We start from the raw sequence: 26998 nt of genomic DNA, 5'->3' as shown, positions 1-26998 counted from the left end.
ATATATATATATATATATATATATATACTGTTGACATAAAATGTGTCATTAAATAATTTTTGATGTCTACAAATCTTCCAAATTATTTGCTAGATAAAGCTTTCCACAGTATATTTTAGCAAATAACATAAATATTGTATTCACCTGTAGATTGGCTTGTGCTGCGAAGGCCCCATCCTCAACATAGCTGATTTCGTTCTTGGTGAGGTTGAGGTCAGTCAGATTTGTGAAGCGGTACATGTTACTAAAAAGCACCACTTTCAGCTTGTTTTCGTTCAGTCTCAAGTCATGGACTGTGTTGTTGATGTGCTGGGGTATAGTCTCATAGGGAGGCTGGTTCTGACTGCATATAGCTAGCCAAACGTAGCCTTTGTCCCCCTCAATGAGCCAGCAGTCCCCACTGGCCTTATTGGGGAAACTGGAGAAGAATAGTAGGCAGGGAAGCAAAATAGGGAGGAGAATAGAGGCTCCAGATCCACCCTGCATCATGTCGAATGTTGTTGAACGGAGGCTATAATTAGGGCAAAGATGTAGGAGGATGTGTTTGCAAGGGAAGGAGAAACAACAAAAACTCAAGGGGGAAAAATCCAAAAAAGAATTGGGTCTAGGTTTGTTGATGCCTTCACAGAGACAGTCTCAGCATCCTTGTGATTAGCAGCAGACCCATGTTACATCATAAGTTGTTGAACTGGAAGTTCAAGGGGCATAACTTGTTTTCATACTTTCTCTCTCTCTTTCTCTGTCTGTTGGCTTTCCTTGTGCTTGACTCAACTGGGTGGTTCCTCGGATCTGAGGGAAAAAAAGAATAAATGTGGAATATAAGCTCACTTTCATAAATATGATTCATCATGTCAACAAGTGTTTTGTGCAAGTAAAAATGAATACTGTAATTCTTGAAGTGAGAACAAAGTCATCTTTCAAAGGTTTATTAAAAGTATTGAAAGTCAACACTGGATTCATCTAATTTCAGTTGCACTTCCCCAGAAATCTTTCCTTTAACCTGTTGCATGACAATATATAATCATTCTTCATTTCTTCACAATAACCATTCAAAGTTATTAGGATGAGGTTGATACTTATAGTGTAAAATAAGCACCTAACAGTATATTTTCTGCCTCAAGAGAATATTTTCTTACAAAGTGCAACATTGATCACCCAAATGCTGACAGCAAATTGTCTCCTCAGTCATTTATTTTTCCTATGACATCATTCCTGCCAAAAGCAAAGCTTTTTAAGCCATTTGCATGCAGTTTGAATGGTAGTCAAGCATTTACATATGGGGTGGATTGCCGATTGCATCATAACAAACATTGCTGTTGTGCCTGCTTTATAGCAAAGAAAAACACACTTATGCACACATTGTGAACAAAGATTTATATTTAAATGAGCATATGCTCTCTCAGAAATCTGTGCACAAACACACAGACACACAAAAATATACATGGCCTTGTTAAACAGTTTACAAGCACACATCCAGTCAAATCCACATGCAAAGATAACACTAGTACAGTACATCTCTAATGCAATACAAAATATATTTTATCCCACAGCTCGAGTCACACATAAAAAAAAAAAAAGTTTTTCTTCCGAGAAAGAGGAAAACAGTTTTTCTTATGTTCTAAATACAGATTTCTTTCTAATTACGACAAAGAAATGAACTCATTACACTTTGGTACATGTTCCCCGGAGATCACAAGCAAAGAATATAGTTCATCTTCTGTTTTTTCAGTCTGCTTATTATTGCTGAGAATTCAAATGCACAGATTCTGAAAAATTATACATCATCTTGCACCACACTTATGCAGATTTATTTGTCTTATTGAGGCAAAGGCTCCACTCATCTCGAGGCAAAGGAAGGAGGCGTGTTGTGTTCAGTTTGTGTGATACACTAACAGAGATGTGTGTATTATCAGAACAGAACATGTTCTGATTATGAACCATCAGGTTTTATATCAGTCATTTGTATTAATTAATGCACACAAAACTTATTTTCAGCAGCCTTAAGAATAATTAAAGCATAGCTTATTCAGATACTTTGCTACTAAGTGAATGTTTTTGAATAATACCACAAATCCTATGTGTTTTATAGAGTGTGTAAGATGCATTTATTTAAGCACATTTGATTGCAATTATCTTGACATTTAAAGGAAAAAAAAAAAAAAAATATATATATATATATGTGTGTGTGTGTGTGTGTGTGTGTGTCATTGATAATTATTTACAGTATAAATGAAACAGACGCCCTGACTCTGCTTTCAATAGATTTAAGATATCAATTCATTTTTGCAACTGATTTGTATTTTTGCATGTACTTCCAAGTAATCGTCGTCACAACATCTTGGGTTTCTGAAAAATCTTTTCAGTCTATACAATTGTTATAATGCTTAATCAATTATGCAAATCTTACTCAATCCAGTTAGAATAAATTAGATTTTACCTTCAGTTTCTGTAAGTAAATTTGTGACTATCCTGACTTGGATAACTGCACCGACCGTCTACACTAACACAAAAATAAATTTTGTTTTTCACTTGTTTCGCTTCTTACCCTCAAGTAAGAAGTTCAGTCTCTGTTGAGCCCACCACAAACCTATTATGGAGCTCTCCTTTGCAATTCCTTCTCTTACTTTCTCATCTGAGGCGTATCCCCTCGACATGAGACATGATCTGATTTGGTGCTCCACATTGTGAAACCCAGAGGGTTCACACGATAGAGGCAGAAGACGCAGCATGTCTGCAAGAGTTCGTGTTTAGGGATATGATTACATAATTAGAAAATTGGGACATGCAGCAACACTTGCCTCAGAGGGACAAAGACAATTCTTAACACTGATGCATTCGCGAGAAAAGTAAAAAAAAAAAAAAAAAGAAGCAGAATTCAATTTCTGACTGTTTTCCTCCATGCTGCTTTATGTTGAAGACCTTGATTTGAAACAAATGACAAAACTATTAAGGAAAAGTTGGGCAATTTTTAAGCTGAGATTTGTGGAAAATATAAACAAATTATACCTTAACTCTTCCATATTGATCTTTAAATGACCACAGATTTTATATTGGATTCACAAACCAACTGGTAGTCTGAGTGGTAAGTGAATTGCACCTGGACATTTTTTAAATTCTGTAGCAGTTCACAGGAATGCTACTTTACAAACTGTTACACCATTTATTATTAAGTAAAGCATGCTCATATCAGCAGAAATATCATATCATTTGTACCGGAGGTGTCCTAAACAGCATCATAAGTGATACAGATAGCTGCTGCTGCCAGTGTTATTTACACTTAACCAGAACATTCTATATAAACAGCCGAGTAATAAAATCTGATAAAGATTTTTTTTTAGCATAAACCACAATAAATTTTAGAAAATAAAGTTGCTTAAAGAAGGTACCAAGAAAACAATCTCTCCAAACAGGTGGTACAAGGAGCTTCAACAACGCAATATGAATTGTTCATAAACTCCCCACACAGCCCCACTCCAGAGGGTGTGAACTATTTTATGAACATTTATTTATTTTTGTTAATGGCACGACAGTTCCAGCATAATTTATCATCTCCTAAAATTTTACTATGCTTGAAAAGATTGTGAGGGCAGCACGGTGGCACAACTGGTAGAGCCGCTGCCTCTCAGCGAGCAGGTCCCTGATTCAAATCCCAGTCCGGGGCCCTTTCTGGGTGGAGTTTGGATGTTCTATCCATGCATGCGTGGGTTTTCTCCGGGTACTCCGGTTTCCTCCCACAGACCAAAAACATGCATGTTAGGCTGATTGGTAACTCTAAATTGTCCCTAGGTGTGAGTGAGAGAGTGAATGGTTGTTTGTCTCTATGTGGCCCTGTGATGGACTTGCAACCTGTCAAGGGTGTCCCCTGCCCCTCGCACAGTGATTGCTGGACATGGGCACCAGTGACCCCTGTGACCCAAAACGGAAGAAGCGGGCAAAAGATAATGGATGGATGGATGATTCCCTGAAGGCCAATTTTACACAAGATCAACTGGAGGGTAAAAATGGAGACCTACTTGTTTCCATCCCTACTAAAAAGTAAAAAACTGGATTATGGGAACTGAGTGACTTTTGATTTTATCACAGCTAGAACAGATCATAACATATAGTCATGCCAATATATATTTTTTTCTGAATCCTTAATCAAATGAGCTGTAAATGCTATTTTTAGCAGCTGAGCTTTAGTGCAGAATCATTTCCTCAGTAACATTTGTTCTCTATTCCCAGGCCACATTACACATTTAAAGTAAAAGTTACATCATGTCTTCCCTACAAAATGCTTGCAGAGCTGTGTTATCAGAAATGACAATGCTGCCGAGTGATAATCAAAACAACAAAAATGAATGGTAAAGCAATACAAGCCACAGTGTGTCACAATGATGTTCTTTTTTTCTACATGACTACCTGTTGCCACGTGTCACTTTGATTATGAAAGTACAGTACTAAGAACTAGACAATGTACAGTTTGGTGTGGTGTCAAGGATTCATCATTTAAATACTAAACTTTAGACAGCAACAGAGATCTAAGACAAAACTGTCTACAGTGGTGAAATGGGAGTTGTCTAACTTTTTTTTTTCTTGGTACCACAAACAGAGCTATGGCTTTATTTATAGATAGTCTAATTAAGCAACCAGCAATGCATTACCAAATGTCAGGTCAAAATATACTAAATATCACAAACTTCTTTCACAAAAGTGTGTCTACTATGCATCCCATCTGCACTTACACTATCTGATAGCAGGAAAAGAAAACGGGTTGTGGGTTAAGAAAAGACTATCTCAGGTCGTAGACAACATAAAACCAATTGGACAATGAAACCTGAACAAGCTTTATATATAAAGACAACACCCTAGTAAAGTATTTAAACAAGACAACGCTCGTTTACACACGGTACATGTGTGTATGTGCTGCCTGCATCCTGTTGAGACCCTCTATTGGTTAGTCAGGTTCCTCTGATCTTTCCCCAATCAAACATGCTTGAAATCAGCTATGTCAACTCCGACCCATCTGCCAGATCTCAGGGGTCAGTTAAAACAGATGTGGATTGACTTGCCACAGAGAGGATGCAATGACTAGACACTGTTCCACACCAGATTGCCACTATCCAGACCTGAAGGGGACCAGCATAGCACTTGTACTGCCAACTCCAATATCCATTTGACATGTTGGTGTACTCATTTCATTTTTCATTGATATAGGCACATGAGGAGTTTTTATTTTATTTTCACCACTCTGTCTCTGTACTCAACTTTTTTTTTCTGTTAGTAGGTGCATATTGTATTGCAACATTGACTAGTTATAATCCACCACAGAATGGAAAAAATTAAACACTAGACGAATTTTAAAGAAACATATTAGAAAGTAATCCTTGTGTATCCATCTACATCTGATTAACTTTTGAGGTGAACCTGATTCAAGATGGCTGCAACAACCAACTTCCCCCTAAATAACACAAAAATGGCTATAATTCAACCTATCCTCAGTCAATGTGGTAGTAGATGGAGTTTCACACCACACACGATCCATGAGATTACAGATCACGTTATTTTCAAGGTCTGACCATAATGGCAATGGACATTTTTTTCTCACCATAAGATGATCTTTGTCTAAAACTCTGGTATCAAAGCCAGCAGATGATATGCATTCCTTCAAAAAAAATCCATGCCTTTAATTCCTTTTTTGATTTTGTTTGGATTTGAAACAAAATACTTCAGCATATTTTTCATTGCCTTCTTTGAAATTGTTTTTATAAGTACAGCATACAAATAATATCTGCCTTATTTTGATACATATACACATTTGTGTATCTCAGTGCATAAGCTCTTATTGATCCTCACTGTTACCATAGAAACACACTCATGATTGACAGTGCCAATTTAGTCAAATGCTAAGATAATGGAATGTTGTTGGCGTTTGCATCAAATCAGCATGTCTCTTCCACTCCATTACCCACGATGATAAAACTCCCCTCCATGAATTCTAATAGCATCCAATAAGGATTGACTCTGACAGGTGGTGGAGTTGGAGGGGGTCCATTTCTCTTCTACAACATTACCAACATTACCAACATGACTCCTGGATCCAGGCCACTGTCAGCACAAATGTAAATTCATTGGCTGGGAGCCCCCTGTGCCCCTGGCTACATATGATGCTGTCACTGTGAATTGTGTCACCTGTGAAGGATATGGGCTCACTGGAAAGACATGTTAAAGCATAGAGGTGCAAATTTCTACATGCACAAATGCAGGATTGTGCATTTGTTTGCATTCACAACATGGTGGTGAATTACTTAAGCAGGGGCATGTTAAACAAAGAAAGTATTGAAAGAACCTGACTAAAAAGTTGAAAAAAAACAAACTTAGTTCAAAACCATATATGCATTTATTTTTTGCTGCTTATCCATGGTCATCCATAGACATCCCTCTTCCCAGCAAAGCTGTCTAGCTGTCCAGATCCCAAGACCTTCCCAGGCCAGAGTGAATACAAAATCCCTCCACTGAGATTTGGGTTTACCCCAGGGTCTCTTCCCAGAGAGACATGCTCAGAAAATTTCCAGACAGAGGCATCCAGGAGTAATTCTGATTGATTGAATCACCTCAGCTGACTCTTGCATGTAGAAGAACAGTGGCTCTACTTCAAGATCCCCCTTGATAATAGAACTCCTTCTCTATTACTCAACCTGTTACTCTAAGGAGCAAGCTCATTTCAGCCCCTTGTATTCAGGATTTCATTCTTTAAATTGTAATTCATAACTTATGATGGATGAGGGTTGGAACCATCCATGAAGCATCTATCCATCCATCAATCTTATTTATCCATGTTTCCTTTTTGGGTTGCCTCACTGTGCAAGAGGCAAGGTACACACTGGATATATTTTTAGTCCATCACAGGTCCAAATAGAGACAAACGAGATTAAAAAACATTCACATTGTCACTCACACTTAGGGACATTTAAGACTTTTTTTTTTTTTTTTACAACTTACCTTCAGTAACATGCACGTTTTTGGTCTGTGGGTGAGAACTAGAGAACCCAGAGAAAACTCACACATGCATAGGGGTACATGCAAACTCCATATGGAAAGATGGAGAAGTAAACCCCAAACTTTTTTGCTGTGAGGTAGTGTTAGTGTTTGGAGTGTGGACATACCAGCAAATTAATAGGTTTGACTTGCAATCCAGTTCTTGATTTCAGTTTCTTTCTTTTTCAACATACACTGCAGTTTTTGTTTCTCCAACACGACAAGCCATACCAACACCCTCATTATTGCAGACAAGATCCTGATCTGTTCATCCACCTCCTGCTTCATTCTACTATCATTTGTGAACAAGATTTCAAGGTACTTGAACTCCTTCACTTAAGGCAAACCTCAAGAGAACATTCCACTTTTATATGCTTGAGGACCATGGCGTTGGATTTAGAGGCATTACCATCCCAGCTGCCTCACTCTCAGCTGTGAAGCACCTCAGTGCACACTAAAGGTAATGGTCTGAAGACATAAACATAATGATACCATCAACAACAAAAAAAGAGGCATGACTCTTCTCCATGGTGATGCCCTAAATTTCCTGGAATATCTTGCAAAAAAATCTGAAGCTCTCAACCTTGACCTCTCTAAGTGGCTTCAAACATCTGCTAAGTTCGTGGCAAAAACCAATGCAGCCATGTTCCTGTTAGCTGTTTTTGTTTCATTTTTTTAATACCATTTTCTTTTATTTCTTCTTCTCAATTTGTATGCTTTTTATGATTGTCTACTGATGTCATCACGCTTTGTTAAAATAAGGTTTCTCTTGTAAATGAGTCCCCAAGGCTCAATGGGACCTGTATAACCTGTATAAATAAAGGATGAATGAAAAAAAAGACCTTAATCATGAATACCACATACATGATAAGAGACAATGGACAGCCCTTCTAAAGTCCATCCAGCACCAGGAACAAGCTGAACTTTGTGGTGAAGATGCAACAGCTCTTGCCCCATGTATACAGTGATCGAACAGCCCTTAAAAGGGACCCCAGCAGTAGCACCCATATTCCCACAGCACCCTTCACAGAATGCCTTAGGAAACATGGTAAAAGTTTGGAGCCATTTAATGGAAATATGTATGGGATAATTCAATCATCCATTCATTATCTTTACCACCGTTTTCGGGTCGCAGGGTTCACTGGTGCCCATGTCAAGCTATCACTGTGCGAGAGGCAGGGTACATCCTGGACTATCTGCCAGGACTGAGGACTGTATGGGATAATATTCAACTGATTTATGAGTGATTGTGTTACTAATGTAGTGATGGTGAACACTATATTATATCACTTGTTTTAAGGAAAATTCCTGATGGCAGTCTGTAATAAAAAAAAGAGGATCAGATAACAAAGACAAAGCAAATCCAGTCTAATTTGGGTTTCTAAATAAATAAAAAAATGACTCTTTCATAAAACTGCTAATAACATATCTTGCCAGACATCTTTAAGGGGTATCAAACAAGGTTTGACAGTCTCAATGGACAAAATGTCAATTTAATACATGTCGAGGTTGTAGCTGTTTGTGATCCATGCCAATACTCCCATAATTATTTGGCAGGTGCATGGTTTTCCGTCTGTCAGCAGCTTCTTTTCCAACAGCACACTCTGAAATGACTGTAGAAGGTTGTGTTTGTACAAACTGTGATTACTGTATGGAAAACAGTCTTTCCCAGAGTCACTCTGCAGAGATCAGAAAGCGGTAAACACTGTCAAACAAATAAACGGAATAGTCCTGGATTAATAATGTAATGAGATTTTATGCCAGTAACATATTTATTTAACATTTTCTATGTTTGGCTGCAACTTGATGCTCTGAGGCCAAACTAAATGGCTTTTCTTCAAAATTTTGACTCAGCTATTTTTACACATACTGAGCTGAAATTAGGTGTGATTATAATTGAGACCATTCTCCATCTCATACTGAATCCAAATCAATAATCCAAGATGGCTACCATAGCGTAAAAAAAAAAAACTATAACGTGTTAATTTTTTTCTATATTTACCTGAACTTTGGTACGTTGGTAGCTGAGAGAGAACTCCAACATACAGTACAGTCAAATCAAAAATTTTAAATAGCCACAATATGGCAGTCCTCATCAAAGTTTCTCAAGAATTTTTCTAGTTGTTATTTATGTTTATTGAAAATTTCCATTTTATTTGTAAATGCATTTTATAAATAATGGGAATCACAGAGTTATTTGGAAGTACTTACAACTATAATAGCTCACAGGTAGAGCATCACTAAGATATATACTGTAGGAGCAAGCCCATCTGTGATGATTATGTGAATAGGTAAATACAATCAATGACTTGAATTTACAAAACTAATATTTACATAAAAGTGCATCTTTCATGAGGCCAAGGAGGAAATGCAAGTACCACTAAGGAGTTGACAAATTGTTCAAACAAGCTCATGACAATACTTTTCTGTAATCTCCTCCATGCTTTATGTCTCCAATTTGTCTTTAGATCTTTACACTTCAACTTACTCTTCAGCAGCCTTAATCATTTTTGTTACCGTCTCCTAATTTCCTTCAGTTTGTCTCTTCCTCACCTCTCCTCGTCTTGGCTTCTCTTCCATCAGTTCTCGCAGTCGTTGTGCTTCGCTCCTCTCTAGGCCAGATCCCTGGGGGACAGTCAGTGTAGTGTTGAGAGGTCGAGGCTGCGAGCGAAACACTTTCCTCTCCACTTCACACGGGACTCAAGCTTGAGACAAACACGAGAGACAGACGAGGCTCCTCGGAGGCTTTAACCTTGTGCAAGTCTGAGAAGAACACAGGGTTTCTCCGTAGCCATTAGAGGAACTGCTAAAAGCACCAGTACTCCTTTGTTAAGTACTGTTGAACAAAACGTTGCTTGTTCACTCCTGCTAGGGTTCAAAGTCATGGGCTCGTTCTTCCAATTCAACCTCTTTAGATATAAATGCGTGTAGTTCCAGTTTTTTAATGTTTTTACGTATAAATACGAACTAAGATTTGTTGTTATCAGCAACTTAGTGCATCATATTTATGGTGTGGGTCTTCCTCATCATCTTCAAGCAAGTACTTACTTCATACTTGTCTTAAACAAAATTCACATACATTTTTTTAAACTGTGGTTGTGTGTAAAGTATAGAAACTCATGGCGTTGTGCTATAATTCGTTGAATGACTTCAGATTTAAAAACAAGCTTTTTGCTTTACTGGATTGATGAGCTAACGGCTCCTTTACTCAAGATTGACTGAAGGTGGCTTAGATAACGTTTAAAGCAACCTGCAAATCAAAGTAGCTGCATGTCTCCAAACATCAACAGGACATCGTTCATCATCGACATCATTAGGATATCAGACACTTTTTGTGGTATGCCCGAACAAGAGCAGGATTTAAATAAATATTATACTAAGCTAATAAGGTGTACTGCTCAATTTTAGTTTATTGTAGCTACATTTCAGAAAGTTGTTTCATTTCTATAGTTCAGGTTAACAAAGCACAACTGAGTATACAGCAATAAGGAAAAATATATTAACTGTCTGTCTAAATACACTTTGGGCATCTACGTAATCAGATTACATGCCTAAGTTATTTGTGTCCGTAATACTTGCACTTTTATATGGATTTTTTAAGTAAAAAGAGGTGTTCTTTTATTTAATGAGATTTAAAACAACTATTTTGTTGTATTTAATAGAGTACATTTCAAAGTCTGTATTTTCTGCGTTGCTGCTTTAAGCAAAGTTTTTATTATTATTTTTTTTTATGAACATACATTATTTGAGTAGATGCTGCACCCCTGCAACTTGAAGGTGTGGGCTTTGGCTGGTGCCCCCTTTGATTCCCAAGTTTTGAGAAGTGTTTTGTTGCTCAAGTAGGTCAGAAAATATAACAAGATATAAATAAAACAGGGAGGATGAGCCAAAATGAAAAAAAAATAAAAATCAGAAAGGAGACAACCACAAAGGACAGCAGAAAAGACAGCTGAGACCGAAATGATGAGGGGTTGTATTCAATTTTTGACTTCTCCACAATTTATTTGTTTGTTTTTTGTCACGACCAGAAGGAACAAAGAAAAATCCCACATGCGGCAACTTAAATTACCTTGGATACACTGTTTAATAATGAGGATGATCCAGGCAAGGGCAAAAAAATCCTATAAAGTTTTTTGTGCAGCAGAGAGGAATCAAAAAGAGAGTTGGGAATGAACACTCGATCTACCGCTCAGGTTTGATCTATAAATCATACCATGCCACGGACCACTCCTTGAGATCTTCAGCCTTCCTGTTTGATGTCTGTCTCACATTTCTCCTTCCCTTCTGACCTTCCTTCTGCGTTTGTTTCTATATTTGTTTGCGACTGGACCACTGTGATCTGTGGCAGCTCATGCATGACATCAGATCAATTTCTCCAATGGCTTGCAGGAAGGAAAAGCGATGCAGCGGAGCGTGGAAGAGGGGCCCAGAGGTCTGGGGTTAAATGGAGCAGATCACCTCAGCAGCTCTCCAACTGACCACCACACAACCACTACTAACACATTTTCCCCTGCCTGACCTGGGGAAAGGCCAGGGGATATGGTTCCATGGTGCGAATTGGGTCTGAAAGACAAAAAGTTGGCGAAATTCCAGTATAGGAAGTAAGAAAAAAAAAAAAGAGCCACCAGCCAGGCTCAAATTAAATTAGAGCCAATGGGGTGCAGAGGGAAATGCAGTTATGGCAATTGTGGAAAGATGAAGATTGTTTCCGTGATAAAGGCCAGGGATGGATTTGGCAAAAAGAAACAGGAGCAGGTGCAGGAAGAGTGGCTTGAACGTGCGCCAAATGAAAACAGACTGAGTGAGGTGAACCACAAAGAGCAGTGTAGACTCAGTCGGTAATTGAGGTCAGAAAAATGTCAGTGATTACAGACAGGAAGGATTTATAAAGCCATATAAATGAAAGGATCTTAGGTTCTTTAAAACATCCCCTCTTTAAATGTTAAGGAAGCATGTTTTAAGCTGATCTAGAATGTTTTAATATCAGGATGTTTGTTTCAGTAGGTGGTCACTGAGCGAAAAGGAGTGCTTCTCAAGTGATGCTCTGCTAACACAATTCACCATAAACAGCTGTTTCCTGTCCCCATTGCATCCCAGAGGTCCAACCAAATTCCAAATAGGCTTACACAAGAAGTGTGTGTAAAATGGTCAGACATGTTTTCTTCTTTCGGCTGCTCCCTTCTTCAGGGGTCGCCATAGTGAACGAACTCGCATGAAGACTTGGCAATTGTTTTTACACCAGATGCCCTTCCTGACACAACCACAGAGCTACCACAGCCCTCTGTGAGGAGCAGAGAGATGACATCTAGGGCACCCAGGGGAGCAGAGGGTGGGGGTTTAAGGGCCTTGCTCAAGGGCCCAGAGTGGGGCAAAAGAGAGTAGAGGCTGGTGAGGGTGCGTCAACTTTCCCACCAACATTTTGATGTTGGTGGTCCGGGGAGTTGAACGGTGACCTTCCGATCACAGGCCCACCTTCTCTAACCTTGGCACCACCACTCCCCCAAGAAAAAAATGGGGCTAAGACATAAGACCTCTGAAATATACCTTAAATTAATTTACAATAGGTGAAGATACATACACTTAATAATAAAGCAAATAAACTGTATATGCAATTTACAATAAAAGCAAAGAAAAACTGTTTACAAACAATGTTTTCAATGCATTAACTTCCATGTAAACAGAAATAATTTTTATATAGTCTTGTGCTTGGTGTATATATCTAAATCTATATATATATACATATATATAGATATATACATATATCTATATATATGTGTTTGTGTGTGAGGGGGGGGGGGGGTGCATGTGTGTACATATATATAAGATATTAGACAACCAGCACTTGGGCTGAGTTGAAAAGCTTTAAATGTCATGAATAATAACTTTGTTTTTATATGGTCCCAGATTACAAACCATATTTCATTCCTTTGATTATACCTGGTTTACCAAAACATACAAAACACGTCTGTAAAAAGTGGGTGTGGAAAAGCTCAACTAATTGGATTTCTGTGAATGGAAATCATTTCAGAGAAGAGATAAAACAAAGCTCCCAGCAGACAGGATTTATAGCACTCAGGAAGGTTAGGGTAATTTCACAATTGCAGGTTCTGTTTATTTCATTGGAGAACACACTGTGCTTTTTTTCCACCCTGCTAGAACTCAGTAATTATTACTTTCATTTCTAATTGTTTTCTGTTGTGCTCCATATTCACTAATTTATTTAGCAGCGTTTATAGAATAATATAACTTTTTATTTATTTATGGCAAGCCTTGCTGCATCATTTGTGTGTCAAATAGATGTAGTAGTACATATACGAGATATATATGCATACAATTTTCACGAGTTCCTCATCTTTCTGACTGTGTAATGTCGTGCATTGAATTTAACAGAAATGCGAACGAGAGACGTTATTATCTTTGACCCATCAAATGAATGCGGTCATTTATTTTCAGAATCAAAGTTTAACATCAAACATTTACATTAATTTGGCAAAATATGAAAATAATAACAGGCAAGTTTCACAAAATAATGAGCTTCAATCACGCGGCGGTGATTGAGGACTTTGCTTCAGATATTTCTAAAATATCTGTACTGATTTTATGAGAAAGCAGAGTTTAAGATGGAGATGGATATTTATCTTACAGAGAGATTTGTGAGGGAATTAATCTGTTTGACCAGAAAACGTGCACGCTCCATCAGATATCAGCTGGCCTCCGGTACACTTAGTCGAAAATAGAACCCTCTACCTGGTTGACGATGGAATCAGCGTCGGAGTAGGTTCCTTTCTGACTCTTTCAGCGTCTCCGTGAGAACTGCCAAACCCTCAGAGAGTCGTACGTGGTGTTCAAACAGAAATTATAATTCCAACATCGTCACTGCATTCTGTATTCCAACGGAAGCACTCTGGGCTTCAGACATCAGAGTTTTCAGACTCTAGAACTTCTTCAGAACCTCCATCACTCTGAGACTCTTAGACTCTATCACTCCCAGACTCTTGCAACTCTTCAGCCTCTGCATGAACTGGGAAGTTGCCACATTTTAAATGGGTCGACTTCCGGGTCATTTGAGAGCTTTTTGATTGGTCGATGGACCAGAAATAGAGGTGTGGTTTGTGATGTAAGATGTTATCATAAGTCAAGGATTGTTTTAGTGACAACAGAAAGATTATTGTAGGACTTCAGACTTCGTGGAGTCTCACACTTATTATCTTCTGAAAAAGTTTAAACATGACATTTTTCTCGGTAAACATTTTAGTTGACCGAAAACCGACCTTTAACATACTTACAAACTTGGCTCATTTCAGACAGAAAATCAAGAAATGCATATTAACCTGATTTCTTCTTTGAATGAGGAATAAAAATCATTACTTACTGTTTATGTAAAATAAAAATGAGTAGTTCTTTTCAACCTGTAAGCAATGAGTGAAACTAACACAATTTGATTATCAAACATTTGTAAAGTAGTAATGATTATAGAGAATTGTCTTTTCTGCTTGATTAATTCAAGAAAGAAAGTCATCAGATGGCTCAGACTGTATTCAGATCAATGAAATAACAGTCTCTGTCCATCTGATAGATTTGAGGTCAGATCAGGTTCAGATCAGGTTCAGATCAGGTTCACTACATAGATCACAGCCATTTAACTGAAAAAAAAAAAAATGTTCCCATAAAAACACATTTTTATTTAAAATGTTGCAGTTCTGAATGAAACTTGACGTCTTATTAATTTTAAAAGAGCATAGAATTGCAAGTCAATGTTTCCAGAGACAGAACTGTAGGACTACACCTCACAGAACCTAACTCACTCCTCCATAAATTCATTTCACAAAAAATATTAAGTAGTGTTGTTAGTGTGAATAGTTCACAAGTTCAAATTTGAACAAATTCAGAGATACAAATTAGCAAGTCCAAGTTTTTCATTTATCATAGTTTCTTTATTAGAGATGCACCTTAAGTCTATTTGAAAAAGAGAAATGAGCTAAAAAGTTAGATAATATATTCAACATTCAACACAGTATCATTTAGCATTTGCCTGACGTAAATAACAAAACATGACATTTGCTTTAAAACTGTAAAATTCTTGTTAATTTTCAGCATATACTTTTATTTAGATGCTATCCTGAATATGTTAAACCAGCTTTTTATGGGGATGCTCTTCCAGTTCAGCTTATCTTCAAAAAATCAAGTCATTGAGTTAGCTCTCATTTTGCATGGCAAATCATTTTCTTGTTAGAACATTTTGATTTGTGGTTTCTGTTTAAAATGAAAAAAATAAAATAAAATACAATCCACATCAGGCTGTACAAGCAGTCCAGCAGACAAACCAAACCTGCCACTCCACATGAAACGCAGGTCCAAATCAGCAGCAGGGGATAAAAGGCTGGGATCCATATGTTACTGACCGGATGTTTTTGTGATGTGTTGGCTCTTTTCTTCTGGCTCAGCCCTAGTCCACCACCGAGAAGACAATAAAACTTAACTAACTTGAAGAAGTAAGAGTATTAAAAGGTTTCTGTCACAGCCTCGGGGTCCTGGCTCCTGCTCTGCTGGAGACTTTAATGAAGGATGTGCCCTCTCTTCACCTGCATACCTTGTCTCTCTGCCCCCTATCTGACAACAGATTGTCCTTGCAATCTAATCGGTGCTCCCCTACAAACTAAAATTGCTTCCGTGCAGCCTTAAAACCTTTTGCCTTTACATTCAAGCTCAAGGTCTTGGCGGCCAACTCTGAGGGCTCTACAAGGTTTTGACGACGAGCTGTTCGTAAGGGTTTAATGTGGGCGCTCACAGTTCAGGAGAAAAACATCTGCATGACCAACTATGTATTCTAATCTTTACTAAATGCATGTAGCACTTAGCTGTACACGATGCATATTTTTTACCTTCCATCATCTCTGTAAGGGCTTTGGTAAGAGTACTGCACTCAGCCACATTTTCTATTAAAAGCATTCTTTCCCACAAGACAGTTCAAACATGGGGGCATTGATCTCGAGACAACAGAAGACGACATCCTTCATGACCTTCAGAAGTGGTGCCAGATCTCAGTTTTTGTGCAAATAAAAAATATATATATTTGAAAAGTAATCAGAGTGAAGCTAAATTCTTTATTTAGCTCTAGAAATGTGGCTTCTAATAATACATTTTTAAAAAGTATAATTGAATAATGTTTCATCATATATGTAAAAAGTTTTATTATGTTCTCTGAGTTCAGTTTGGCTTATTTGTAACATGTTTTAAGATGACAGGCTCATGAAAAGTCTTTTTTTAATTTTTACTGTTTTACACTGAACCCTTAATTCCAGTTTTCAATACAAGTCCACAAGTTAACCCACGGTCAAGATCAAAGCCCGGACCATTCGCTCCTGTATCATCACGTCTGTTACCCCTGCGTCCTTCTCATTTGCACAAATGCTGCCATGGCAACCGTTTATCAGTGCTTGAAGTGTGACGGTGCTCTCACTTTTTGATCACGGAAAATCACAAGAAGCAGTAACGCACAGAACGATGGTTTGCGGAGACAGGAGAGAAGAAAGAAACGTGAGAGAAAAGAGCAGGAGACCCTGATAGATGTAAAGCGTAAAACGTGTCATCAAGGGAATCACCTGCTAAATCTGATGCTCAGGACATGTGAGACCTGATGCTATACAGAGGGAAATTAAATAAAAATGGGAAGAACTGAAATAAAGATGTATTAACAGTTATGCGTAGGACAAACTTCCATGAACAGGGATGTTCAAATCCACATGAGAGCGCTCTGTACTGCTCACCATAACTGTGAGTCAGGAATATTCTAGGTGCCTAAGTGTCTCTTCCATTAATAAAAATAAAACACATCTACAAGCCTGCAAATAAAACCATGATAACAATGTTGTAAATGGAAACGCTAAGATTATATTATATTATTTAAACAAATTTGAAGGCTGTATGGTTTTTATTATTATTTCTATTATTTAGAAAATTGGATGTTCTCAGAGGGTCCTAAAATTGAAAGAGCGCTATAACTAAGTGGTCGCAGCGGCGTCCGTTCCATTTATTGGTGAATGAAGAGGCAGAAGCCTCATTAGAAGTGCCAACATTTCCACAAGGGTTTCACCCATCACTCATTCATGATGCACTTCAGTCACACTGAAGGGTGGGAAGTAATCAGCAATATTTACAGGATTTATGTTTGCAACAACTTCAATTTTTAAATATATCAGCGAGGAATATGTATTAATTATTTTATACTGTATTTAGCAGTATGCGCAGTTTATGGAAAAATATCTAATTTTAGCCATATTAACATTTAGTGGGGGTGGGTGGCTGTTGGAGGAAGTTTCTAATATAAAACAAATAAAAACATACCAACAAAAGCTACAACTGCAAATGTCAAGTTGAACATTATATCTTTGCTTCCTAAATATCACTGGTGCATTTCTGCCTGCATGCACTTTTACAACAATCTGTATTCTTCAAAAGCTCAAAGACAAAGAGGAAGAAAAGGAGGCGAACATGATAAAAGAGGTGCAGCTTCTGACCTGATTCTTTTGTGGATTTTGTTTTAAGCTACAGAAAGAAAGATGGGAACTGTGCAAACATGGATGGAATACAACTTTGTTAATGAATATTAACCAGGTCTATGTTTGAAACTGTGCTATCATTCCCGACTAAACCGATAATAGACAAGTGCTGCATTCATTCAACCTTTATTTATACAGGTTAGTCTCATTGAGCCTCTAAAGATGAAAATGTACCAGTGAGAGTCTGCGTGAAGTTAAGGATGACCAGTTAACCATGAATACAGGGTCTAGTGATAGGTACGGTAGTTACAGCCAGTTATGAATCTTAGTGCATAGTGATAGACAGCATCCAACATCTGCAGAGTGTTTGTAGGTGCGTTCATGTAAATAATGTCACCGTAGTCATTGGAGGGAAGGAAAGCCACAATTACAAGGTGTTTCCTAGCATTCAGAGTTAGACAGGATCTGTTTCTGAAAAAGAAACCCAGTTTTATTTTGTTTATTTACTAAATTTTCAACATGAGGATTAAAAGAGCGATGCCAATCGACCAAGATGCCCAACTATATATATGAATCAACAAACTCAGTAGGAACACTATTCATAGATAAGACAGAAGGAAGGTTTACCGAAACTGACTTCCTCTTTGAAAACAACATCCCTTTGGTTTTATCAGCATTTAGCACCAGTTTGAAACTGAACAAATCTTACTGGATGATGCTGAATGCAGACTGTAAAAACTGGAAAACCTTAGCAACTGTTCTAGCTCGACAATAAACAAATGTGCCATCAGAAATGCAAAGATGCATCAGGAATGATCTGACCTACCTTATTTATGTAGATTGTGAAAAGGGTGGGTCCTAAGACTGACCCTTGTGGTACACCGTTGTTAACAGGTAGATAACTGGAAGAACAGTGGTGGGATGTAACTAAGTACAAATACTTCATTACTGTACTTAAGTACATTTTTCATGTATCTGTATTTTACTTAAGTAGAGTTAAATGTGGGTACTTTATACTTGTACTCCACTACATTTTACATTAAGTATCTGTACTTTCTACTACACTACATTACTTTTGTAGTAGTCACGTAGGTACGTGCCACTAGTTGTAGTATGACAATATATGAGATATATATGCATACAATATTCACGAGTTCCTCATCTTTCTGACTGTGTAATGTCGTGCATTGAATTTAACAGAAATGTAACGAGAGACGTTATTTATCTTTGACCCATCCAATCAATGCGGTCATTTATTTTCAGAATCAAAGTTTAACATCAAACATTTACATTAATTTGGCAAAATATGAAAATAATAACAGACAAGTTTCACAGAAAATGAGCATCGATCACTCGGCGGTGAACGAGGACTTTGCTTCAGATATTTCTAAAATATCTGTACTGATTTTATGAGAAAGAGGAGAGTTTTAAGATGAAATGGAGATTTATCTTACAGAGAAATATGTGAGGGAATTAATCTGTTTGACCAGAAATTGCACGCTCCATCAGATATCAGCTTGCCCACGGTACACTTGGTCGAAAATAGAACCATCTACCTTGATGATGGAATCAGCGTCGGCGTAGGTTCCTTTCTGACTCTTTTCAGCGTCTCCGTGAGAACTACCAAACCCTCAGAGAGTCGTACGTGGTTTTCAAACAGAAATTATAATCCCAAAACGTCTCTGGATCATCCTGAATGCGTTTGCACCCAAGAACTCTAAACTCCTTTCATTCTTCAGAACTTCTCAGACTCTTAATTGTCAGCAACTCTCTAGTTCTTCATCTCCTCAGCCTCTGGAATTCTCAGACTCCAGACTCCAACATGAACTGGGAAGTTGCCACATTTTAAATGGGTCGACTTCCGGTTCATTTGAGAGCTTTTGATTGGTCGATGGACCAGAAAGAGGTGTGGGTTTTTGACGTAAGGTGTTATCAAAAGTCGAGGTCAGAGAATGAGTTTGTTTAACAACTGACAGAGAGATTATTGCAGAAAAGCAGACTTCGTGGAGTCAACTCTTCTGTATCTTCTGTAAAGATTAAACATGACATTTCTTTTTCAGTAAACATTTAGTTGACCGAAGCTTCAACTTTCACATACTTACGTTGCTTGGCTCATTTCAGACAGAAAATCAAGAAATGCATATTAACCTGATTTCTTCTTTGAATGAGGAATAAAAATCATTACTTACTGTTTATGTAAAATAAAAATGAGTAGTTCTTTTCAACCTGTAACATTGAGTGGAACTAACACAATTTGATTATTAAACATTTGTAAAACAGTAATGATTATAGAGAATTGTCTTTTCTGCTTGATTAATTCAAGAAAGAAAGTCACCAGATGGCTCAGACTGTATTCAGATCAATGAAAATAACAGTCTCTGTCCATCTGATAGGTTTGAGGTCATCAGGGTCAGATCAGGGTCAGATCAGGTTCACTACACTTTAATGCGTTGCATTACAAGTTGCATTCATGTTGCAGCTTTTTGATTTGTTTGTTACTTTGAAAGTAACCAATGGTGAGAGGGGAGCTGGTCCATTGAATCACTGCAAAGTGGGCAGGTAACATTAGGCCCGCCTTCAAGAAGAGCTGGACCAATGACGTATATTCTAGTATATATGTCACTGAGCTGGGTGCACCTGCAGCACCGCTAACACACCCAAAATGTATTCCACCGCAAGAGAGTCACCCAGAAGATATGCTCCACCCATGGCCTTATTGAAAGACTGCTCAGTACAACAGGACACCTTCTCTCTCCCAAAAGAGTCAGACTGGACTCAAAAATCTTTGAAAACCAACTTCTTCTGAACTTGAACAAGAAATTCTTGCTGCAATATTAAAATGTGTCAGTTCATGGGATGTTAGGAGACATGAGATGTCTCCAAATGTCTCGACACTCAGGTCCATGTTTTGAAAATGGTGTCAGGAAGTTAAAATATTGTTCAATATTGACCCATTACAAGGTTTATTAGACAGTATTTTAACTATTGTTGATGACAAACTGGAGTTGAAATGATCAGAGCCTGTTCCTTTGTTAGTTGTGTCTAATGCTCCTTTTGTTCAGGCAGACAACTTTAAATTAAATGTGTTTACTGCAGTTAAAATGACACATTGGTTTTGTTTTGTGTTAAATAAAAACTTTCAAAGGTATAATCATTCCTCTTTCTTATTTTGATTAATGACATTTAACTCTGCAGGTCATCCCTGAAGTTCTGGCGCACAGAATCACAAGTCCAAGTGTGAACTGTGTCACAGAGTAAACATAATAAAAACATGTATTATCTGCAGCATTGTTCATTAAAATGGAACAACACTATTAATGTATTACAGAAAATATACACACGGTAGGTACACTTAAAGATATGTAGACCATTGCATTATTATGTAATACATTCAGCAAGTACTTTTACTTTTAACACTTTAAGTATTTTAAAAGCAAGTACTTATTTACTTTTACTTAAGTAAAAATGTTAATGTGGTACTTCTACTTTTACTAGAGTACATTTTTGTCCGTTTATTTGTACTTTTACTTAAGTACGGTGTTTGAGTACTTTCTCCACCATTGTGGAAGAAGTACCATTACAATGAACACGTTGCCTGTATTATCTGAGAGATAATTAGAGAACCAACCAATATTAAATGTTGAATACGCATGTTCAACCCAATAATATAAGCGGAAGATAATGGATGGATGGATGGATGGATGGATGGATGGATGAATATGCATGTTTGACAGAAAACTCAAAATGTATATACATTACTGGCACCATCATCTCACATGGTGGCTGATGGAGGCAATGATATTCTCATCTTCATTCAGTCTTTATTTATACAGGGTAGTTCCCATGTGTGATGCCATAATAGGGTTTGAAATCAGCCATACTCATTGAGTGTTGCAAACAAAGAAAAGCCTCTGCACCTCTCTACAGGTTTCTCAACAGAACTGGGTTACTATCAGACCCAAAGGCAGCTCGAGGAGCACCAAGAGCAAAACATAAGTGTTCGTCTCAAATATTAGATTTAACAGTGTGGGGAAAAGCACTGCTTGCTTTTCTTTATTCATCACAAGTGTCTAGACTCGTCCTTGCCAGAATCAGTAACCAGATGAAATTCTGTATTTTAGCTTGCAGTAAAAACAATAAAACATCTTTCTGTTGCCTCAGATGTCCACCTGGCTTCTGTGCTAAATCTTAGACAAGCAGATCAATACTGCTCCAGGAGCTGAACAGTAAATACCCAACGCAGCCTGAAGCAATTGAGCTTAGCTTTGCTGTAAATGTAAAAGCAGAAGGATTAATAAGTCTTGAGTTTAAAATACTAAAAATAAACTCTGCATTATTTTCAGCATGCTCGGTTAGGTTTGTGAATGTTAACTCACAACTCGACTTAGTCCCAAATCCTGAGCTTGACAAGCCAGGAGGTGAGGAGGACATTTAACACAGCGTGACCCGCACAATCTGTTCACAGCTCCACCTAATTTCATCTCAATAAATAATTTATTGCGCGTTCGTTAACATTCCTAAAGGTTTTCACGGGGACTCGTTTTGAAACCTCAGTTGTGTCTCTGCTGTTTCACATGCAGCAGCTAGAACAGAAACTGCTCATGAACACCGGTAACAAATCTAAAATGCAACGCAAAAACTCATGTCACTCAAATCCAAGTCAGCAACTTCATTTTTATACTTTAAATACTTTCACCTACAAGCACGGTCGAAACTAAAGCAGCCCACTTTGGTCTTTGTTAGCCATTAGCTTGTCAACCCAGTAAGAATTAAACTCTTTCTTTCAGTATTCAAAGAACTATGCAAATGTTCAGAACCTTTCCACAGAACCTTGCTTGAAAACATTTGCTTTAAAGTTTTACAAAACACATTTCTACTTGTAATGACTCTCATATTAGGTAATCCAAAGACATCTCTCTAGTCATCATTTTCTATATCGGGCTAAAACCATTGAAATCTTGAAGTTGTATTGCTTTTTTCGTCTATTTGTTTGATTTATTCCACTTTTCTGTTTCTCAAGCTTCTTATCCAGTAAAGGTATAAGCACAGCGTATTTCCCTGTGTCTATTGATTTGTTTTATTAGCAGTGAGTCAGCAGTGAATCCGACCAATGAGTCATGCTTAATAATAATGGAGATGGCAATGACTGTCTGTGGCCCCAGATGGATGGCTTCTTACAGGACCGCACCGACTGATTTACAAAACAGACACACGCTGACGCATGGAGCTTTCCTGCAGATGAATAAAATGCGTTTTCTGACCATTTTGTGCACAATGTACACTAAAAGATAAAGTTGATTTATTTCGATTTCCCCTTTGTTATTCGTTACAGGTTACCTTTATATAAAAAATTAAAGGCTATGAATGATTTACTTTAAATATTTTTGCACTTGCACATCTTCATTCATGTGAGTGAACACGTTCACATTCCTCAAGGCAAGAATATTTATCTGAAAGAGATCAAATTTGGAGTAATGCAGCAATGTGGGCAAAGTTTGTGTGTGTGTGCTTGTTTTTGAACATGCTCCAAGAATGCACTCACAGTACACAGCACAAACAGGAGCACCTGAGCACCTGCATGGCACCTAAACACAGTACAGTACCCAGTGCAGCTGTAGGCATGTGAAGCTTTTCATGCACAGCTTTGGAGTTCTCACATGATTCCACATTATGCTTGTTGTGGTTAGGGATGACGCTAATAAACCCTCTGCGCTGCAAAAACTAGGCCACTGCCATGCTGGAGGCAAGGCAGAGATGGAGAGACAGAGATAAGGGAGGAGTGGAAAGAGGGTGAAAATAAAAAAAACAGGTAATGAACAAATTACGTAATAATGTGAAAACACCACAGGGTGGTCTTAAATGTAAATGTGAGCCACTGAAGGTTAAGAATGAAATGGTCGCTGGCTTTTAGAGCCTTCTACACAGATGATCATATTCTATTCTGTTTACGACATTTTAAAATGTGTCAAATCTCAAAGTGTTTGCTCCTCTTCTGACTGCTTTCATACTTTCACAAATTGAAAAGTGATTTAAAAAAACAGTGTCTTATTCATCTGATATTTTCCTCTTCTACACATGTCCACATCTTGTGATGTCCCATCTGGCTGCTGATGTCTTCGTCCCCTCCTGTTCCCTTCACTAATGATTTATATCATTCAGTGTCTCCTCAGAGTAAACAAATATTGAAAAAATAAAAAACGAGAACTATTTTTTTTGGTCTTTTAAATAAGGATTTCTGCTCCGCTAGTTCAACTTCTGCTGTTTGTTCAACTTTGTAAATTTTATTTTCATCTACTGTATCATGTGATCCAACAATGTTCAGTCAGGTCATTTGGATGGGTTTTTTTTTTTGGTTTGTTTTTTGGTACTGAGACGTTTCGCCCTCCATCCAGAAGGCTTCATCAGTCTGAGGCAACACCAAACAAAACTGATTCTCCCCAACAGCTTACTCCAAAGTGAAAATAAAAACAGTTATGTTGGTGCTATGATGGTCTCAGGGGCACACCCTCTCCTTCATCAATAGTCATGTCAAACTGGTTCAAAACACCAAAGTCCATGCTCAATAATCCAAGTAAAAAAATGCAAATCATCCAGATGACCTGACTGAACATTGCTGGGTTTTTTACCTGGATTATTGAGCATGGATTTGGTGTATCATGTGATATCATCTTGTTCAACTATTGTTTAAAAAAAAATAAAATTGCAACTTTTTTTTTTTGAAAACTAAGCTAGATCAGCTGGATTAAAAAAAATAATAAAATTATATAGTCTTCACCAACCTGAGCTTAATCAAAGCTTTGTGTACATCCTCCAAAGTCCTGTCATTATACTGATACTTCTCACTCATAAAAACGATGTAGCAGGAGCACGGGTTGTGTAGCAGCAGCTGATTGACACCATAAAGAAACCGAAAGACGGCACAAACAACTTGGTTTTATTGTTTTGGGATTGAATCTGTTCAGAAAACTTTTAAGACTGTAGCTCAAGGTTCCTCAGCCAAACACTTACTTTGATTTCTGATTTTATTCCACATCAGGCAGGATGGGAACTTGTAAATTATTTTTTTAGGTATAAATATTTGTCATGATGTTTAATTTGTTTATTCCCAAATAGAGCCAAGTGTGACATCCCTGTAGTATTTTCAGGTCTCACTGTGTGATCCCACGGAAGTGGTAATGACTAATCTGGCTCCTGGATGATGCCAGGTTCAGCGGCATGCTGAGTGATAAATGGTGGTGGCTGAATTTGAATAAGCCTTATAATGGGAAACCTGGCAGTTGAAGAAACTTTGGCAAAGTTCTCTGTGTTGTTCCTCTCTTACTCCTGCAGAAGGATGGAGTTGTGCTACGATGGGCAGAACAGCTTGAGGTGGTGTCAGTGGGATACCAGCTCATATGCAAAGCTAGCTTGGACTAAAATGGTGGACTCAACAAATAACTGAAGATGAGATTTAAGCAACTCAAACCCTCATGAATGCATAATAATTCAAACGCATGTCGATTTGTGGATTCTTAAACACGTTTTGTTCGTGTAATGTTAATGCTACAAAGATAAAGAACGTCATATTCTCGTTCACAAAACAGTTCTACACCAAGACGAGTCCGTTTAAGCTGCTTCTGGTTCACAAACCACCTGCTGAGCTGCCCACGTCCCACAGTGATGTGAGCTTTCATAAATAAAGACGACGTAGAATCAAAGGAAGCATGGAGTCAAACTCAGCTGTGTTGATTTAGAGCAGGACTTATAAAATGTTGGACATCTGCTCTAAATCCAGAGGGTCACACAGAATATCTGTCTTTTCTGCAGCTGCCCTCCAGCTATGATCCCATCTTCCCATTTCATATATCAACTGTTACGGCTCTGATTCGACCTCACTTGGTGGCTCAGAGGCGTAACAGCAGCGTAACAACTTTAACCCCCCCAGGTGCCTCTGTGCTTTCATAAATCGCACTTAGTCGACCATAAATCAAGTGGGTTGGTCGAATTGATTTGTGAAAGGGGATTTTGTGAGCAGGGGCTGCCCATGTTGCATCAAAAATAAAGCTTGCTGCTCTGGAGGTAAGAAAGGGGAGGATTGGGAATACTTAAATGGTATTTACGTATTCATTTGTGATGCAAATATCTCAATGCAATATGAAAAAAGCCACAAAAATCTAAGAAACAATAAAAACAGACAGAAGCAGGTAGTAATACTCATAAATTAATGTCACAGCAAGAGAACAAAACCTAAATAAACACTTGCAGCAACACTTTTGATCATATTTTAAACCCCACACAAAATGTGTCTTCTTTAAAGAAAAATTCTGATGAACTGATATTTAACGCAGTGGATCAATAACTCCATCGGTGACTTTAGTTAGAGTATAATATCTTGGTTGTTAGATAAAACCTGAGGCAAAAAAAAAAAACCCACTAAAATGTGGATCTTCCTAAAAATAGTAACAGATCAACAGATTTTAAGTTCTCTCAACGTACTCATTATTAACGATGTGGATGTGCCAGGATGTACAGAAGGAAAAAAAAATGAAGTATGGGAAAAGGGAGAAGGATGAGAAGAGAGGAATGGGGCTGAGAGAGAAAACAAAGGGCACCAGATATATTAAACCCAAGGCAGATAATGTTAAGAAGCACCCTCGTGCTTGATAAATCTCTGTGACACAAAAAGGGGTGTGTGAAAAAAAGTGTGTGTGAGAAGCATGGACAGTGAGAAAAGACTTTCTGTTCCGTTCATCCTCGTCAAAAAACTAAGAGACTAACGACAAGGAAAGAGTCAGAGTGAGATTCAGGCAAAAGTAACACACAAAGGATTTTTTTTTTTTTTACATAATAAGTTATCTTCAAGGGGGTTCCAAAAAAATTCATGCTGCCGAGTCCCAAAATTATTTTTAACCTAATCAATTCTCTGTAACTCAATTAATTTGTGAATAAGGTACAATTAAATCGATTGCTCTTGAGAGAAAATTGACCATATGTGTGGTCTTTTTAGTGGCAAATCATCTGCTTTACTATATAGAACCTTATCCGACTTGTGAAGCATGGCAGTGGAAGTGTTATGGTTGAGGACTTGAGAAGTTTGGAGGTCTTCAAATGAAGTAACATATATGGAAAACTATTGAACAATACAATAAAGACATATATCAGGTTGAGATTCTTGGGAGTGTAAAGATCTTTAGTCCGCCTCAGTACAACACACGATAGCTCTGTCACTCTAATTTTGAACCAATATGTGTTCACATCTATATTTATAACATTTTTATTTATGGTAATATTTACCATTTTATACCATTTTATGGTATATCAACAGGCTGTTTTATTTGCTTTTTTTTTTTTCAGAATTTAGTTATGTATCAAAAGTAATAATTCCTAAATTACTTCTTCTCTGCTATTCTTTGTAAAGTAAGCCTAACGAGTCGATGATGGTACATAATTAGCTTGATATATATATATATATATATATATATATATATATATATATATATATA

General features: G+C 37.6%; 1 protein-coding gene and 1 long non-coding RNA gene across 2 annotated transcripts in view; both read right to left on the bottom strand.

The window, feature by feature from the left end:
- The window catches only part of LOC119421588 (protein phosphatase 1 regulatory subunit 29), a 3727-nt gene extending 3083 nt beyond the window's left edge, over positions 1–644 (bottom strand). Inside the window, exon 1 of the mRNA XM_037688932.1 lies at positions 145–644. Within this exon, the coding sequence (XP_037544860.1) occupies positions 145–489 (345 nt within the window). The 5' untranslated portion in view covers positions 490–644. The remainder of the gene's footprint in view (positions 1–144) is intronic.
- Positions 645–745: 101 nt separating this feature from the next.
- The window catches only part of LOC119421587, an 86199-nt gene continuing 59946 nt past the window's right edge, over positions 746–26998 (bottom strand). Inside the window, exon 3 of the long non-coding RNA XR_005187374.1 lies at positions 746–789. This is a non-coding gene — a long non-coding RNA (uncharacterized LOC119421587). The remainder of the gene's footprint in view (positions 790–26998) is intronic.

The sequence above is a fragment of the Nematolebias whitei genome, chromosome 15, assembly GCF_014905685.2.
Source record: "Nematolebias whitei isolate Nwh7 chromosome 15, NemWhi1, whole genome shotgun sequence".
In the NCBI taxonomy this organism is placed as follows: Eukaryota; Metazoa; Chordata; class Actinopteri; order Cyprinodontiformes; family Rivulidae; genus Nematolebias; species Nematolebias whitei.
This window is presented reverse-complemented; position numbering and strand designations above follow the sequence as displayed.